Genomic DNA, 18,460 nt, shown 5'->3' with positions numbered 1-18,460 from the left:
CAAGATATGGTATTTATACACAATGGAATTCTAGGCTGCTGTCAGAAAGAACAACATCGCCCCATTTGTAAGGAAATGGAAAGACTTAGAAAAAGTCATATTAAGTGAAGTAAGCCAGACTCAAAGGAACATAGGCCCAATAGTCTCCTTCATTTGTCATAATCAGTAGAAACCTTGGGCTCTCCTAGCAGAGATTTACAATAGAACAAAATCTAGAGACATAAGGTTATATAGTATGATGCTAAATGTAAGGACCTCCACGATATAGAAACAAAAGCCATATAATGAGTGATTGTTGTCCTTAATGTACTATGTTATCTCATCTCTTTTGCTGTCCCTTGGTTATCTCATATTGTTACCATATTTCACCTTGTTATCTGATATATTTTATGTGTGCTTAATTGATTATTTTAAACAGGATAGGGAAGGGGGAAATTAAGATGAGCAGGGGGAGAGGGGAAGGGAAATGGGGACCATGTCATGAGAAAGGGTATCAATGTTTGTGAAGTCATGCACCTTCTATTTGGTGAATATAATATAACCCTTCTATTAATTACAATAAAAAATTGTAAGTTAAAAGTAACTAGAAAAGGACTTCAGAAGCCTAGTTCTGAAATTTTACACTGCAGTTGCATGCCTTGCATCTGGCCCCTCTTAGAAGAGGTAGTATATATTTCTTGTCCTCATTGGTCAACAAAATCTTAAGATGTGGTTTGCCAATTGTGTCAAATCTAATTTCCAGTGTTACATTGAGATGATGAGTGTTGAAACTCTTTTGCAAATGTACTAGGGTGCTTTCCTTAATTAGCAGCAGGATCCATGCTCTTCTTTTCAAATCTAATTAAATATACTTGAACAGCCTCATAAGGAAGCACTAAATAGAAACAATACAGTGTGGCATGTAGCCTGCATAGAAGGCAAGCAGTTCAACCCACCCTTTTTCTAGTGTGGTACTTACTTGCCCCCGAGTGGTTGTGTTGTATGGGAATTCAATCATCAAGGTGTGGAGGCATCACAAATTAGAAGTTGAACAGGAGTCTTTACTGGGAAGCTGGTGACTGCAGATGGACTCTTGTCACAAAGCCCTATGAATACACAACACTGTCAGAAAACTGAACCACAAGAGGAGAAGAGGGAAGAAAGGGCAGAAAACAATACCAACAAACTAGACCAATTCTAGAAGAGAGCTGAAGTAGATACCATGATGACCAGAGTCAGAAGACAGGAAATTCAGCACAGGAGTCGTGGCATAATGGTGCCTGAGCTTGTCCAGACCTAAATAGGGTCAATGTCAAGGATCAGGGTTACAGGACACTTGAGAGTCCCAAGGGTTCAAAGCACACAACTGACAGGTCCAGTTACCTATCTCCCAAGTCCCTGCCCCTGCCTCTAGGAATTTAGGCATGCCTTTCCCCTGAGGGTGGAACTTCCCTGCCTCTACCATAAAGACAAGTTGGTACCAGGTAAACTCAATACCCTATCATCCATCATGTGGCCAAGTAGTACCGGTTAGATCCAGAATCCTTATTTTAGTTGGACCAAATTCCTTGGCACTCACTTGTTGTCCTGGTATTGTACTATAGTGAAGAACTTCAAAACTCGTCTAAAGCTGGGATGCGGTGGCTCACGCCTGTAATCCTAGCTACTCAGGAGGCTGAGATCTGAGGATGGTGGTTCAAAGCCAGCCCTGGCACTAAAGACCATTAAGAAAGTGGTGCGGTGGCTCAAGGGGTAGGGCAATATCCCTGAATGGAATAGCTCAGATTTCAAGCCCCAATGTAACCTAAAAATATTTTCTGACTATTTAGTACTTGGTTGACTTTCAGGCTTACAATATACATTCTTTCTTTTGACTCACAATAGGACATTTCAGTGTTCACATCTGCTTTTCTGTTGTAGATGATTTGTTCAGATGTTGGACAGAAAAGTTCATTAAAATTTGTTGAAATACATTTACTCAGAATATTAATATGTATCACTGGTGTCATTATTGTTAATTACTGAGTTGTCCTCTCAGCAGGCCAATATTGAAATTGAATACCTTTTGTTAATGCTCTGTCTCAAAGGCAATGAGTAGAGGTGAACTTCTGGTTGTATATAATTTCTACTCTTGTAAAGAGACAGAGTTGTACAGTCTGGCTTTGTGAAATTTCAAACATTTCCTTTAAAGAGAAGGGGAAAATACCAGTATTTGTGAAGATAACTGTATGAATGAATCCTTTTGTTCCTGTATTAAAACTATTTTCCATGATTAAATTAAAAAAAACATTATCCAGTAAGGAAATTCATTCCCAAATAATTATTCTAAAGTTTAGCACTGTTAACAGTATGCTAATTTGGAGATGTTTCTGGAATAATAACAGAATTGACCACCTGTGTCTTCCAGTCCATCATAAAGAAGGAATACTTACCTTATAAAATATGATATTGAGGACCTGCTCACAGAATAAAAGCTAAAATGTTGATGATATAGTTGGCTTTGTAAAATCTAGGAAGAATGCCTTACATAATGTACAGAGAGGAAATTATTAATCACAGTGTTGGTCAAACAGTGGAGTCAACCTAATTCACTTCCTGCTGTAACCCATGTTTATTTACTGAATGTGTGAACTTGGAATGTGTGAACCTGAAAATGAAGCATTCATTTGTTCATTTGAGAAGGGGATTTATAGTCATAGAACCTTCCTTTATGTGTTTGAGAGAGAGTGAAAAGGGAGAGTGAGAAAGAGAGAGAGAGAGAGAGAGAGAGAGAGAGAGAGAGAGAGAGAGAGAGAGAGAGAGAGAGAGAGAGAGAGAGAGGATGCACTCTTATATGTGCGTGTGTGCATGCATGTATGTGCGTGCACATGCAGAGAGCAACTGATTCATAAGTAGGTGGTCAATTATTTGCTTAAAGAATATAAGGCATAAGTATTAAGTATAACATTTCCATAAATCATCACTATTAAACTGAAAATTAGACTCAGCCATAAACATCTACAAATATGTTCACTAGTAATTCTAATGAATGCCTGCCTCAAAAAATAAATGCAAGGAAATAGCAGCCTGGTGGTGGTATGCTAAATTATAAGTGAAGACTAATTTGAAGATCAAAGATACTCTTTGGGAGTTATGCTTGACTGGTAAGAAAAGCATTTGCTGTCTCCCTCTGTCTCATGTATTTGTTCTCTGTGTCTTAGAAATATTCCTCCCCACAGTTTCCGAATCTTGATGTTTAATTTAACACGAAGGTCTTTGCAAAGCACAACAGGGGGTTCTTTCTGGTAGTTCTGGCATTGAGGAAATTGAAATGTACATGGTTTTTTTCTTCATTTTATCAAAGAAGGGCAAGAATCTAAAGTGACATTTTATATCAAATGAATTATGAACTGTGTATTTTGTACCTAAGGGAACAACAACTAAATTAGGGTTTCAGATTAAAGAAAAAGCGACACACACAAATAGGTTTTTAATAAAACATACAGTAATTTCTATTCCTATGTCTGATAGAGACATAAAGGATGCTGTCATCCCAGAGAACTAGTGAATGACTGCAGCCTGTTTGGAAATCTCTGAGATTTAAATGCTATGTGAGAGATTTTTCTCAGGAAAGATTAGCCTGAAATTACTTATAATACTAGGCTTCTGGCCAGGGAAATATTTTTGATAATCTTTGCTTTTTCATAGGACTTTAAAAGACAGTTGCAAATTTTCCCGAGAAAAGATGGAAGTAAAGTGTATGTGAGGGGAAAAAACTATCATTGATATATAAATATCTATGAATATACATATATACATTGCATATTTATACATGCTCTCCCTTCTATGTTTATGTTTTGTGTACACCCATTGATGCACAAGCAAACTTTTCTCAATAATTTTATGGATTCCAAAATCAGGTTTGGTTAAAATGTAAATTCCCAGCACTTTGCTGGGCTCTCCTTGAATTGCAGTTCTTTCAACCTCAGCCTCGCTGGTAGCTAGTATTATAGGTGTCAGACACTAGAGTGTGGTTCAAAGCCATATATGGCTTACTATATTTTTCTTATTTCATTTTGTCCAATATACAAGTTAAAGACTAATATAAATAGTTCTCTTAAAGAATTCCTAATTTATCTACTATCATAAACCTTAAATGATAACATTTCTTGCTATTAATCTCATATCTCTGTTCTTACTCTAAGAAAGTACATACTGATCTAATATATATTAACTTTAATATAGGTTTAGGATAAGAATATGTATTTACAAACATGTCTATTGTCTTAGTATAAAAAATGTATATGGGCCAAGAGTGTGGCCTAGTGGTAGAGTGCTTGCCTAGCAGGCTCAAAGCCCTGGGTTCCATTCCTTGGTACCACATGCACAGAAAATGCCAGAAATGGTGCTGTGGATCAAGTGGTAGAGTACTAGCCTTGAAAAAGCTCAAGGACAGTTCTCAGGCCCTGAGTTCAGGTCCCAGAACTGGAAAAAAAGAAAAAAAAATACATAAAATAGCATACATATATAGAAGAACACACACACGCACACATATATGTTGCATGGTTAATAATTGCATATAGGCTATAATGGGTAATAATTGTAGGGATAAGTAGCTAGAAATACTTGAATGAATGTTTTCTTAACATTAAACTAATTATAAAACTCTTTATTCTTGTAGTTAAATAATCATGTGCCTTTCTGTGTGTGTGTGTCTGTGTGTGTGTGTGCGCGTGTGTGCGCACGTGTGCATGTGTGCTGAGGATTTAAGGCAGGATTCTATACATTCTAAACAAGCGTTCTACCACTACGCTACATCTCCATACTGAATCAATATCAATTTAAGTATTCTCAGACTTTGATTCTAGTTATGTGTGACATTAACACTTAGAAATCTTTCATTAATTCACATTCTTCTGATGGTAGCTTTCTTGGAATTTTAAAATAGAAAATGTACAATTCATTAATTGAAGTCAAAGATAATTTATGCTTGTTTTTTTCTTCCTGTAATAACGAAATACCATAGACTGGATGGGACCTTAACAACAGAAATTCATCCCTTGGAGATTGAGAGACTGGAACCTAAGACTGAGGTGCCAGCAGACTTGGGTGACTGGGGCTAGTCTGCTTTCTCAGAAACAGCTCTCTTTTGGCTGTAACCATGCAGAAGCTACAGAATTCTTATTTCTTTCACATAAGAGTTCTGACTTATTACCTTTGAAAGAACCAAACACCTGATATCACCTGAGGGTGAAAAGATAGAGCATAGACATTATTCAGATGCTCTGCATGTACTCCAATTATTTACCACTTGATCTAGTGATTAGTTGAGTAACAGCACTCAATTTTATTATTATATACCTTACTGTGGTTGTGGTTATCTTTCAATAGCTAAAGAATTCTGATTATTTTAAAACTTTCATTGTAAAGGTGATGTTCAGAGGGGTTACAGTTACATAAGTCAGATGTTGAGAACATTTCCTTTTGAACAGTTGCACTCTTCCCTCATTTTCTCCCAGTTTTTCCCGTCCTTCTCCCCTTCCCACGAAGTTTTATAGTTTATTTCTAAGTAGTATCCAGTGAGTATCACTGCTTAACTGGTTCACCCTTTTTCCTACCATTTCTGTGCTTCCTCTTCTCCTTCCCAAATCAGATAAACTTAGATACAAGACAAAAGACAAAGAAATAAAAAGCAGGGACAAAAGAGAATTAAATGGCTAAAAAAACCTATTCAGAGGTCACTTAATTTCTAGATAGTTTGTTGAATACTAAAATAGCACAGTTTTATAGAGAAACTGTAGAGATAGTATTTCATAGATATAGTAATGATTTTATAGAGAATCTAATTCTAAAATATGATAGTTTATTCTTTACCATCTAAATTGTGTCCTTTTTTTGTTATATATATATTTTTTTACCAGTCCTGGGTGTGAGCTCAGGGTATGAGCACTGTCCTTGGGTTTTCTCAAGGCTAGAGCTCTACCATTTGAGCCACAGTGCCCCCTCTTGGCTTTTTTTCTATGTATGTGGTACTAACGAATAGAACCCAAGTCTTTGTGCATGCTAGGCAAGCACTCTACCACTAGGCCAAACTCCCAGCTCCTTTTGTTATTGTTTTTAAAGAAACATTCAACAAAATGCTACTAACTTACTCTTAATTCTAAAGAAAATGGCTTTTACTCTAGCTTGAATTTACTAATTGTGAAACATATTTTTAACCTTGCTGAGTGTATCTACTTTTAATTTCACAAAGGATAAATTCTTCAGATAATTCATTTTTATTAAAGAATTTATTAACATTGAGTTTTACATCATATTTGAAATGACAGGTTTGACAAATAAGTATTTAAGAAGAGAATCTCTATATAAATCACTGGCACTTAGATTTTAGAACACAACTAAAATTAAGCTAAGGGTTTGCATGTCATAGATACATATTAATCAATAACTAAAATAAATAAGCAATATTTAAGCTAAATGAAAAAGTTATCAACTAATATTTTGCTTAACATATGTTGATTTTTTTCCAAATGAAAATATGTGCTAAAGAAAGGGCATTCATATAACCAGATACTCAAGAAAAAAATTATAATTTATACTATTTAAGTTGATATGATGGCAAATGAAATAGTACTGATATTAAAATATGCTCGTAGGAATACTAAAAAGAACTCAAATGTCAAAAGCAAAGGCTTGAGTATAAACCATAGAAATTTATGTAAGGGGAAAGAGCAAAATTCAGATGGTAGGTTGAGATATAATAAAATGAAAAATTCTTCTGGGAATTCTGACCACCAACTTCAGAGCATTTAATTAGTCTGACAAAATGAACACAGTTCTATATTCTAGTTGAACACATAATTTATCTAGTGAGATTCAAAAACACTCTTTTCTCAACACACAATGAGCTACATCATTCACAACTTTGAGGTCTTTCAAAATGAAGAGAGAACAATGTCAGTCTGTCTGATATTTCATGGTTAGCATGTTCACTGAAACAGTATCATAGAGAAAATGGAAGCCACTGTTTAGTCTTAAATCACAAGGGGATGTACAGGTGGAAGTATGTTGCCTGGGTCTTAAAGTTGCTAATTGGAAGTGGAATATTTTTTCCATTATTCTCAAGGTGGTCAATAGCAATTAGTATTCAGTGGTGTCTTTTTATTCCAGTAGCCTGACCTACCTCTGCCCCCTTTTTCTATATAACTCCTATTATATACTGTAACCAGGGATGTCCTGACTTATTTTCCATTCTAATTAGAGCATTCTTGGAGAACACATGGACCATTTTTCATTTCACAAAGAATAATTACTTGAGCCAACTGAGAGATCTGTCCATTGGGTTTCATGTTCATTTTGGCAAATGTTTGTGTTGGTTTTGAAGAATATATTTGCATCATTGTGAAACCTTGGAGAATATCTGAATTAGTCTGAAAAAATATAGCAGTCCCCCCAAAAAGTCAGTGAGAGATTAGACAAGTGCAATACCAACTTCAGATGTTAGGAAGCATACTCCAAAAAAATTCATTTTGCCACTGAGATAAGAATTAAGCGATCCATTTTGTTTTTTCACAAAATTCTATTAAAGCATATATTCTCTTCCCAGACAGAGCTTTTGTGCTAGATACTTACTACACTGGGAGAAAGTATCACCTACTATGTCTTTTGTTTTTTTCTTTCTCCTTTTTTTGCCAGTCCCGGGGCTTGAAATGATGCTGGTGCAAAGAGAGATATATAAAGATCTGGTTCTAGTGTAGATATCCAATTTTGTCAGCACCATTTGTTGAAGAGACCTTCAACAGCCTTATGTTTTTTACTCCCCTATCAACTAGTAGATATCCTAAAAACAAAGAAAAATGAGGGAAAGAGTGAGTTGGGAGGGGTGAGTGAGAATGTTGAAAGGGTGACATCAATCAATAAGTACTGTATACATAAACCTCTTTGTCACATGGCAACTCCTTTGTGCCATTACTTAAGGATAGTAAAAAAAAAAACCATTCACAACACAATATGCTTTAGTCAGAAAACAAGTAACATTTTATTGATACTTATCTATTTAATATTATAATTGATTTGATTGTACATTAATTTCATATATTGTTTTTATTCAAAACCACTTCCCATAGCAGGTGCATTCATAGTATGGAAATAAGAGCAATGTCTTGGAACTAAACAGTTCTGGTATGAGTTCTCATTCTATCAATAGTCACAATTCCAGGTAAAATATTTAACTTCTCTGAGTCATGGCTTTTTTATTGACAATACAAGGAGCTAACACGACAATTTTGTAGTAGAATTGCAAGGAAAAATAATTATAATTAAAAATATGACACAGAATTTGTGTTTAAATGTTAGGTCTAACAGGAGTATTTGTGGACAATCAATCTATTTTAATCTACTTGTTACTACTCAGTGCTCTGCGTTTGCACACCCTTGTGTTCAAGGTTGAATGTCCATTTGTTAGCACATCTGCATGTTCCTCATAATTAATATCTTTTAAAATGACATATGGTTGAGTGACTGGAAATCGAGTCTTGCCTTCTGTTTTCAATTTGTTTATGACTCAATGACTCAGTATATGTGTCTGAACTTTAATTTTCTATTCTGGAAACTAGAATGTAAAATCCTTACTCCTATGAAAGCTATTTCAGAAAATGATAGAGAAATATGTAATGCAGTATGTGTCAATTTATTCATCAATGCAATAAGGGCTCATGTAAATAAAAGAGATTGTATCTTTTATGTTAATGGAGAAGAATGCAGTAAGGGGGTAGTGAGATGAGTAGTCCATATACAAGTGAACTGATAAATATTACATCTGATTGGAACAAGCACAGGAAGAGTTAGTGGAGCCTGAGGCATTGAGTGAGGCTAAGAACATGATTAACCTGCATGAATTCTTGGAAGGAGCCCCCATGCCATAGCAGTGCCAAAGCTGCTTGAATATTTCTATTTTCTGTAGCTTCCAAAATACTATGGCTCTGTTCTGATATGAACATGTTCTACTCCAGTTACTTCAGCCATGTCCACTGATAAAATATACAGACATACTCTCATCCCTCTTTCTAACTACTCTGCCTTTGTCCACCCTGAAAGATACTGCTATAGTGTCTTAGCACAAACTAATGTAGGTTTTGAGGGTATCATAATGCAGCATTTTATCCCACAGTTTTGCCGTGCACATGCATGTACAAAAAAGCACTAAAATAATACTAAGTTGTAAGGATGTCCTGATAAAGAAATCTGTACATAAGGAAAATATAAGGATTTCCTTTTCTCCCTAAAAACTTGCTTCTTTGGGTTCTTACTGCCTTAGTAGTCACCTGCTAGATGAGAGAAAGTCTCTATTTTTGCTATGGAACTCACTCCCACAAAGTTCTATAAATTTATATGGAACAAGATTTGGAGCATATGTAAATAATTTTGTGTCCCTTGTGGGGATTCATTTCAGATAGGAAAATATCCAAGAGGGTAATCACAACATTCTAAGCAAATTATATATTCAAAACTGTTATACTCTACTAGATCATCTCTGTCTTTGATTTATTTCTTAATGTCTTATATTAATTTTGTCTCAACATAGCTTGAATTTCAAACTTTATTTTAAAAAATCACCTCCTGTCCTTTGGATTTATAGATAGGGTAGCTGTTTTATCCAGTTGCCATGTAGAATTAGTATTTACTGGACAAGATATGTTGATTCAGGAGCTTGTCTGTGGAGTGTTTGCCCCAAGAGGATCATATTAAACTTGAGGGAAGCTTTTTGAGCAACATGGCATCTTGGAGCCAATATATCAAGCTGATGGATACAAGGTTCTTCTGTTAAGAAACCAAGGGTGAAATTATGGCTGGCTAGCTGTTATTGCTTCAATGCTAAGGAGCCTCTAAGGAGTAGAGCTAGGATAAAAGGGGTTAAACAGAGGGGAAAGAAAGGTTTTCAAAAGTTAGCTTTACTGAAAGCATACAGAATGAGTAGTTTATAGGTAAATGATTTCTGAACAATCATCTTTTTGGAAATTTGCATGTTTTATAATTAAACTATGACCACTTTAATGGACATACTGTTTTTTCTCACTGCAGGAAAATACATGAACACTGAGTATATTTATAGAGTCTGTTTTTGGAAGCTCTTCTTGCCATCTGAGTAGTGGATTAATGCAAAAGAGTTTTTGAATGCATATATAAAAACCTATGATTTGGGGGCCAGGATCATAGCCTAGTGGTAGAGTGCTTGCCTAGCATGCACAAAGCTCTGGGTTAGATTCCTTGGTACCACATAGACAGAAAAAACTGGAAGTGGGTCAATGGCTCAACTGGCAGAGCACTATGTGTCCAAGGTCAAGGCCCAGGCCCTGAGTTCAAGCCCCAGGATTGGAAAGAAAAAAAAGATGTTATGCTTTTTTTTTTCATACTGATGACTAACAGTCATTAAAAATTTAGATAATCAGTGGCATTTTACATTATTTAGAATAAGATGAACGTTAGTACATGAAAGACATGGTTCCATCTTACATATGAAATGAATTTTCATTTTATGGTGCTTATTTTATATATTTGTATTTTTTGTCAATGAACCCAAGAAGACACATTGATATGAAATCAACATTAAACCAGGTACTGGCCTACGTCTATAATCCTTGCTAGTATGAAGTTGAGATCTGAGGATTGTGGTTCAAAACCAGCCTGAGCAGACAAATCTGAGAGACTTTATATTTAATCAACCAGTATAAAACTGAATGTGGAGGTGTGACTCACCTCTGAGAGCATGATCCCTGTATGAAGATGCCAATTAGTGGGTGAAACCCTGTTTTTAAGCCCCAATGTTGGGGGAAATAAAAAGCCCAAACCCTCAGCATTATCACAATGACTTGCATTCATATATAACATAATATTTGTAAGGACTTGAGAAATATATGTTCTTCAAACCTAAAAAGATTCAGTTGAGTTATGTGATAGTTGACCCTGATAACAGGCTTGTTGCATTTTCTATCCTGCAATGCTTTGAGGGGAAAACTGTTTCATACCTTGTCTTGTCTCACCCAATTCATCCTCATGCGTGGCAGTGAGTTGATGGGTTTCATTGCCATTTTCTCATGACAGAAGTGATCTTTGGTTTTATTCCATCACCAAGCTTACACACTTCCGTGCATCTCAGACTTTGCATTTACATTTACAACATACTGAGTGTCCTTGCTCTACTTAACAGCCAGCATTCCTGACTCTGCATTCACTTTGCAGGTACCCTGGTTTGCCTCTCTATCACCACACATGGATGTTGCTGAGACCATTTCTCTTGCCTTTTCTAAATTGGTCTCTCCCTCAGTGGCTTATTGGCTGTATCTCCAATAAGCACACATAAATTAGCTAGTCTTAGGAAGCCTTGCTTTGGTACTATGAACTTTGATGGTGCTGGCCCATTTTTAACTTCCCTTTACAATAAAATTCCTCAAAGAAATTGTCTGTTCTCACTATATCTGCTCATATCTCCTCTCTCTTCTCAGCTTCCTCTAACCAAATGTCTATGCCCACCTCTGCATTGCTCTGCTCCAGTCAAGGTATTGAAATAATTCTGCTTGGTCAAATGCCAAGCCTAACTCCCAGTATCCTTTTTCCCTAAATGCGCTTCACAATCGGGCAGCTGATTGGTTTTTCTCTTTTTCAAAAACACACATTCCTTCTTTACCTTGGTACCCACCTTCTCCTAGTTTTCTTCTATTTCACTAACCACTCCTTCTCATCTTACTTTACATTAGAAACTATCCCTAAAATTTTGGTGGGTTTTGAGTCTCAGGTTTCAGATCTCTTATTTCTTCCCTCTATTCTCTTCCCTAAGTCTCTAGTTCATTCCATCAAGGTCCAGCTTTTAAATACTATGTCTCCATGGGCCCAGAACTTCTAACCAAGCCTATACCTGCAACATTCATCCTTACCTTCGCTAGAAGCTACCAACATACAATATAATGCTTACAGTAATGTGACCAAAGTACAACTCATGATCCCCACTATAAGCAATTTCTCCCCCCAGGGAAGGTAGTACCATTCACTTGAGCATTTGGGCTGAAAACACTGTCATTTCATATGTTCTATTAACATGTATCCCCAATTCAAAGGCACATATCTCACCATGTTCACCCTTTACTCAAATCTAAGCTACTAGAATATTATGGGTGAATTGTTATAGTAGTGATATCCTGGTTTCCACTCTTCTTCCTTGTTTTCTTTAGTTTGGTGTAGGTAGGTTTAGAAACCTGTTGTGTCATTTGCTGTATCAAATAGTGCAATGACTCTCAGATACACTTTGAATAGAACACAAAGCTTCTACTAGGACTTTCTGTGTCTGTGCTTGTACTTCCTGCCTGTCCCTCCAAGCTTCTTCCCTTTCCCTCTCCTTCTTCCTTTATCTGCTTCCATCACACCAGCCTCTTTGCTGTTCTGGACACACACAGTTTTCCCTTCCTCTCTGCTTCTGCAATTCCTGCTCTCTATCTAGAGGGCTCTCCCTCCAGACTTAACTCATGGCAGCCTCTCAGGTCGTTGTAAGCTCTACTCCAGTCATCTAATGACATGGCTCTTCCCAAACTTTCTAATCTCATCCAAATTATTATCTCATAAATAAAATTACACACTCCTTTTCATACTTTCTTCTCTTAGCATTTCCCCTCTCCCAGGTTGACATCTTTCCTCTTAAGTGTAAGTGCTACAAGGACAGGGCTGGGCCTGTTTAATTATGTCTGTTTTCTCTCCAAATGAATAGAGGAATGAATAAAACCTCCATATATGTACTGAAGAAATGACTGAATTGTTGATGAACTCAAAACCCAAGATTGTTGAAACATGCAATATAAAATTCTCCCATTCTCCCATTCCTGTTCAAGGGAGAGTCACCTGAATTGTAGAGAACATAAAATCCACATACTACATGAGGTTTATCCTAAAAGAAAATTGAACGTGGGCCCTGCTAGTTCATTTTCATTATTTCTACCACTGCTCCTTTTCCACCAATGACTGTAGTTACCTGTAGTTTAATGTGTCTACATCTCTACTAAAAGGGAAGTTATATTAGCATGGTCAGAATATTCCTTACAATGTATATTACAAAATAATGAAATAATGCTAAGGGAAGTTCAAATTAGTCTTATATAACAACAACAACAACAATAACAATATCTTGACAGCTAAGAATTTCTCCACCCCCAAAGAAAGTGTTATATTTAGATGCCTTCTGCTTTTCACAACTATTTTAGAGGGGGAAAGTACTGTCTTTATTTTGAAGATCAGAAACTATATTCTCAGAGTCATTAGGTAATATTCTTAAAGCCACATAGTCTTTGTTTAGTTTGCTTTTGAGTTTTCATCTAGCTGTGGTACAAATAGGTGATCAATTCATTCTGTCTATGCTTGTTTCTAAAATGACATACTCAGAATCATCTTGTTAAAAGTTATTTTTAGACTGGAGAGATCGGGTTTTAGTTTTGCTCACTTTTATTAGGTCTTCTATAACAATTAAAATAGTTTACCAAGCAGGTGTGTTGAATTCAGGACAGATTTTTTCCAGAAAAAAACAATATGGTTTCTCCAAACTAGGAATTAAAACTCCAGGAAATGGAAACATTGGTGTTTCCATTTATTCATTGATGTTTTTGTCTTCTTATCTTTTTGTCTTGTTTGTTCATTTATTTGTCTTTGGGAAGTTAAGTGGGGCATAAAAATTGAGGGTCAGACCAAGGGTGAACGAATTCAGAAGTGGTACTCACTGTGTTGAATATGAACTATACAACTTGTAGGTGGATTGTAGGCAAAAATGGGGAGAGAACGAGGAAAAGAAATGCACTCTTTACCTGAGGTACATCACCTTTATAATAAACATTTACAAAAAGGGGAAAATACAGAGTTTAAGAACACTAGGACTTATTTGAGTAAGCGCAGAGGTATTGTGGTAAGGAATGACTGCAAAGTACACATGAAGAAAAAGTTGAGTTTTCATATTTTCTCAAGTAAGGGGGAAAAACCCCATTGTGTTAAGATGAGGTAGCATGATTCAAGGGACCATGGGTGATATAGATGAGAGGAATAAAAGCAACTGGACATTTTGTGTTCCATTTCTTGGGCTGTTAAGCAAAGAGTTAAATGACAAAAAGATACTTTAATATTTGCTTCTCCAAAATCCTTCCTTGTGTCCAATTAAAAAGAAAAACGAACAGAAGTACAGGTGGGAATATGCTCGCAGTTTGTGGGGCTGCCTTTTAAGACTGAAATACTAATGTCATTGTCTTGAGATAACCAATAAGGAAGTACAATAGTTCAGGAATGAAAATGTTAAATTAAATGGACCGTGTTTAACATTGTTGTTGATCCAGTATATGGAGCATTTCCACTCCATCCAGCATATGCTCACCACAGTTTTCTCTGCTCTAATTCATCTGTGTTTTCCGACAGCTCCAGATGGCCTGCTTCCTCCCAGGCTTTCATCTGCCACTCCAACCAGTCTTCAGGTTGTCTGGTCTACACCAGCTCGTAACAATGCCCCTGGCTCTCCCAGATACCAACTCCAGATGAGGCCTGGCTACTCCACCCATGGCTTTCAAGAGTGAGTGTTCTATTTTGTGTATCTTTCTACCAATGGGGTTATCCAAGAGATGCATAAACATTTTGAAGAACAGGTTAGTGACAAACAAACATAGTTATCTCTGAAGAGTTCCAGCAAATAAAGCACAAACCAGCTAGTGGATACTAATTAGCTTGGCAAAAGATCCACTTTTTATATCATATTAAGAGTAATTTTTTCATGATAAACCGTTCATGAATACAGGTATTGCATGAAGTTCAGATGTACTTGAAAGTCACAAGCTGTGCACCTCACTCATGGTTAGAAAACTGAAATAGATATTACCACTTGTTCTACAAGTTTCACATGGATATCAATCTCAGTACAATTAAGATTTATATATTGCATGAATTCCAGAGTAAAAATGTGCAAGGAATGACTGCTTCCTTTGAGGGAGATATCAGTTGATGGCACAAAAACAATAGGAATACTTAAATATATGTTGACATTCTCTGAAAACTTTCTTCAGTGAGAATTTATACCATTTTAGTTCTCTCAATTTCTAGTACTTCTTAGTTAACCTTTCTCCCATTAGATTATTTCCTCAACCTTCAGCATCCCTAAACTATGAAGTGAGAGATCTACAGCCATACATGGAGTATGAATTTCGGTTGGTTGCCTCCAATGGATTTGGCAGCGTTCACAGTTCTTGGATTCCATTCATGACTGCAGAGGACAGTAAGTAGTGGAAGTAAAACAAAGCCGAATGTCTTCTACATCCGTAAGTTTCAATGTCTTTAACTCTTCCAAAACAAGGAAATGAGCCTCTGTTATTCTCTTGTCATTAAGTCACACCCACAAAAATTTCAGAGCAAAGGAGGAAGTAAAGGTGGTCAGTTTCTCCAGAAGACAGAAAAATATGTTCTTAGAGTACAGGAGAGTCTGGCTGGCTTGCAAACAGGAAGAAGGAATTCATGATAAACCATGCTATGACCCTGTTCTGTCGTTCAGGGCACATTAGGTGCCCTGAAAAGACATAATTGCCATTTCTGCCCTATGACTAAATTTCCTCTGCTTTGTTGGAATTCTGGCAGGTAGGAAAACAAACAAGTGAAATATGGACATTATGTCATGATGTATATACAGCACTCATACACTTATCTCTGGAAGCAGAGATAAGACCTTCATTGTACTTATACTCATCTCAAAAAAAGTACCATCTAGGATAGAGAGAACTTGAGAACCCAGTTTCTTCATGCACTACAAAGGGTGGATTGGGGTTGCCTCATTTACTGATAGAGAACTCTGTAGATATTTTATTAAAGTTGTCTTTCCATGTATAAATATCCATATACATGTGTATATATACATATATGGAAATATATTTGAGTTGTATTTATATATATTTAAATATGTAACTATATAGAGAGATATATGTAGATTATATATATAACTAAGGGATGGAATATTTATAGCATATTTTGTTTTTATTAGTTACATCTACTATATACTAAGAGAAATAGATTAATCTATATTTAAAAGTTGGGAATTAAGTCATGACATAATGAGTGCATGAGGACTCTGTATCTTTGAGCAATGAGTTTTTTTGGGATAATCTTGTCAAGTTTCATCACAGGCATCTTAGGAAACATTGCTCTGTTGGCCATTTGCCAGTCTAGTTTTATAGTTAATGAGAAGCTGAATGTGTTTCAACACGCTATACATTAAGCCTACAATATTTAAAACAGTAGTAGTTCTGTGTTAAGCATATTATGTTCTTTTTATAACTCTAATTGTATTATTTTGGTGTGGTGATGGTAAACATACAATGAGAAAGAATTAGAACTATTTGCCATTTTAAATTTTTATTTCAGTAAAAAATGTATAAACAATAATCTATGATACTTAATCTACTTTTCCCAGTTTGTGATTGTGCCTGGGGAGCAAGTTAACCAATTTGCAAAGATACAACAAATATTTTTTTGTCTCAGGCCTAGGAAATATTGTACATAGTCTAGGACACCAAATATCAACCCTATTCAGAGTTATGAATTGGAGACCTTACACTCCACATAGATTTTTGAAGAGACATATTCTATTTTAAAAAATCCTGAACATAGATACTTAATTTCCTTCATAGGTAGAGTGTGCTTGATGGGACTCAAGAAAGATTAACAAAAGATAATTATTCATGTCACTGCAGAAGTGATGGCTCAATAGGATGGCAGGTTGGAAAAGCCAGGAAGAAAAAGTTTGCTTTCTTTGGCATTGTTTCTGGTTTCCTCAGAGAAAGGTCAATATTCATATTTTCTCCATGGTAGCCTACTCATAATCCTTATTGAATGGCCTCATGACATCTGTCCATGAGCAGGAAAACAAAGCCCACATAAACAAAAGCCAAACCATTGCAAATGACCAGTTCCTGTATCCTCTGTTGATCAAAATTACCTGCCATCTCTTCTTGCTATAAATAAAGCAAGGCTTACAGAGTATATGTGGTTAGAACTTTGATTCAGGGACCCAGTCATCCTTATGAGACTTAACATCTGTGTTTGGGATGAATTACGAACTCCTCATTTTTATTTTTATTTTAGAATGAGTAACATTTGATTATCAGCAAATATTAACTCAAGGTGCCTAATTACTGCAGTGTGCGTGCGTGCGTGCGTGTGTGTGTGTGGTATATGTGTGTGTGTTGATATAGGGGCTTAAACTCAGGACCTAGACACTGTGCCTTAGATATTTTTGCTCAAGCCTGGTACTCTACCACTTGACCACAGCTCCATTTCCTACTTTCTCTACCACTTGAGCCACAGGTCCACTTCTGGATTTTTGGTGATTAATTTGAGAGAAGAGTCTCATGAACTTTCCTGTCAAGGCTTGGAACCACAATCCTTCAATCTGATCCTCCTAAAAGGCTAGAATTATAGGCACCTGCCATGGGAACCTGGCACCCAGCTCTCATTTTTGTTTTATTACATTTTCACAAATTAATCAGTTCCTTCCTTCCTTTTCATGTACACTGTGAAGTGATACACAATATCAAAGAGCCAGAAGTGACCATATGTCCTTGAAGTTTTAAGTTCCCAGTGCACATGTGCCCCAAAGAGGTGGCTACAGAGAACTCTATATTTTAGATGTCAGGGGAGACGAATGCCAACTCTGGAAGGATGTACAATCGAGTTGACAAAGACTTGAATGATTGGCATTGGGTACAAGCAGTTTTTCTTTCAAGGCTACAGAGTACTGCTTATCAGACCACCCAGGCTGACAGCTCCATGCCAGAATCACACTTCAGACTTGATCCTGGCCAGCAAGCCCGTGTTCACCAAAGTGCAATCTTTAATATAAAAATTCCACCTATCATCTTACAGAATGAAACAGAGAAGTCATCTCATGCCCGCATTTAAATTTCCCAACCTCGAGGGGCACCTCTCTCCCTCAGCCACAGCCTCAAAACTTTGCTGTATCCAAATAGGACATCCACAGCAATATCTTTTAGTGTAATTTTTTTCAAAACAGTGGTGTTCATCAAGCCTGTGACATGGCTTACACCAAAAGAGAAACCTTGGAAGGAAATGTGCTACAACCAAAGAGCCAATGCTGCATACATAACGACGTTCACATGGACAGACAAAGGGGTGTGAGGAATTTTAATAGATTTTTTTTCAAATAATTTGTCATTTACATCTATGTGGCACCAATATCCAGTTCCATGCATTTTTAAAAATCTAGTGTGCTGATGCCAAATGAAAATAATGCACATTTCCTATAAATATTTTAAATCCTGTTAAACATGTGTTAATAAAAGATGTTTGTTCCAGCCAACTTGGTCAGTGTAGTGTTCAAGTATTTGCAACCACATAAATACAAACAACTCAGGATTTTTTTTTAACGTGCTGCTGGCAGCTAAGCATCTGGCAGGTCTGCACTTTATAAAAATATATTAAGATTGTG

At 36.3% G+C, this 18,460-nt stretch overlaps 1 protein-coding gene across 1 annotated transcript in view; it reads left to right on the top strand.

Moving 5' to 3' along the window:
- LOC150039010 (usherin-like) overlaps nucleotides 1-18,460 on the top strand; it is a gene marked incomplete at its 5' end in the record, with an annotated part of 572,498 nt that overhangs the window by 345,252 nt on the left and 208,786 nt on the right. The window contains 2 exons of the mRNA XM_090328110.1: nucleotides 14,395-14,545; nucleotides 15,099-15,241. Coding sequence (XP_090184236.1) covers nucleotides 14,395-14,545; nucleotides 15,099-15,241 — 294 coding nt within the window. The remainder of the gene's footprint in view (nucleotides 1-14,394; nucleotides 14,546-15,098; nucleotides 15,242-18,460) is intronic.

This window comes from Megascapheus bottae, unplaced genomic scaffold (assembly GCF_031878675.1).
Source record: "Megascapheus bottae isolate mThoBot1 unplaced genomic scaffold, mThoBot2.hap1 H_1, whole genome shotgun sequence".
Taxonomy (NCBI): domain Eukaryota; kingdom Metazoa; phylum Chordata; class Mammalia; order Rodentia; family Geomyidae; genus Megascapheus; species Megascapheus bottae.
The sequence above is the reverse complement of the archived record's forward strand: the minus strand, read 5'-3'. Positions and strand labels throughout refer to the sequence as shown.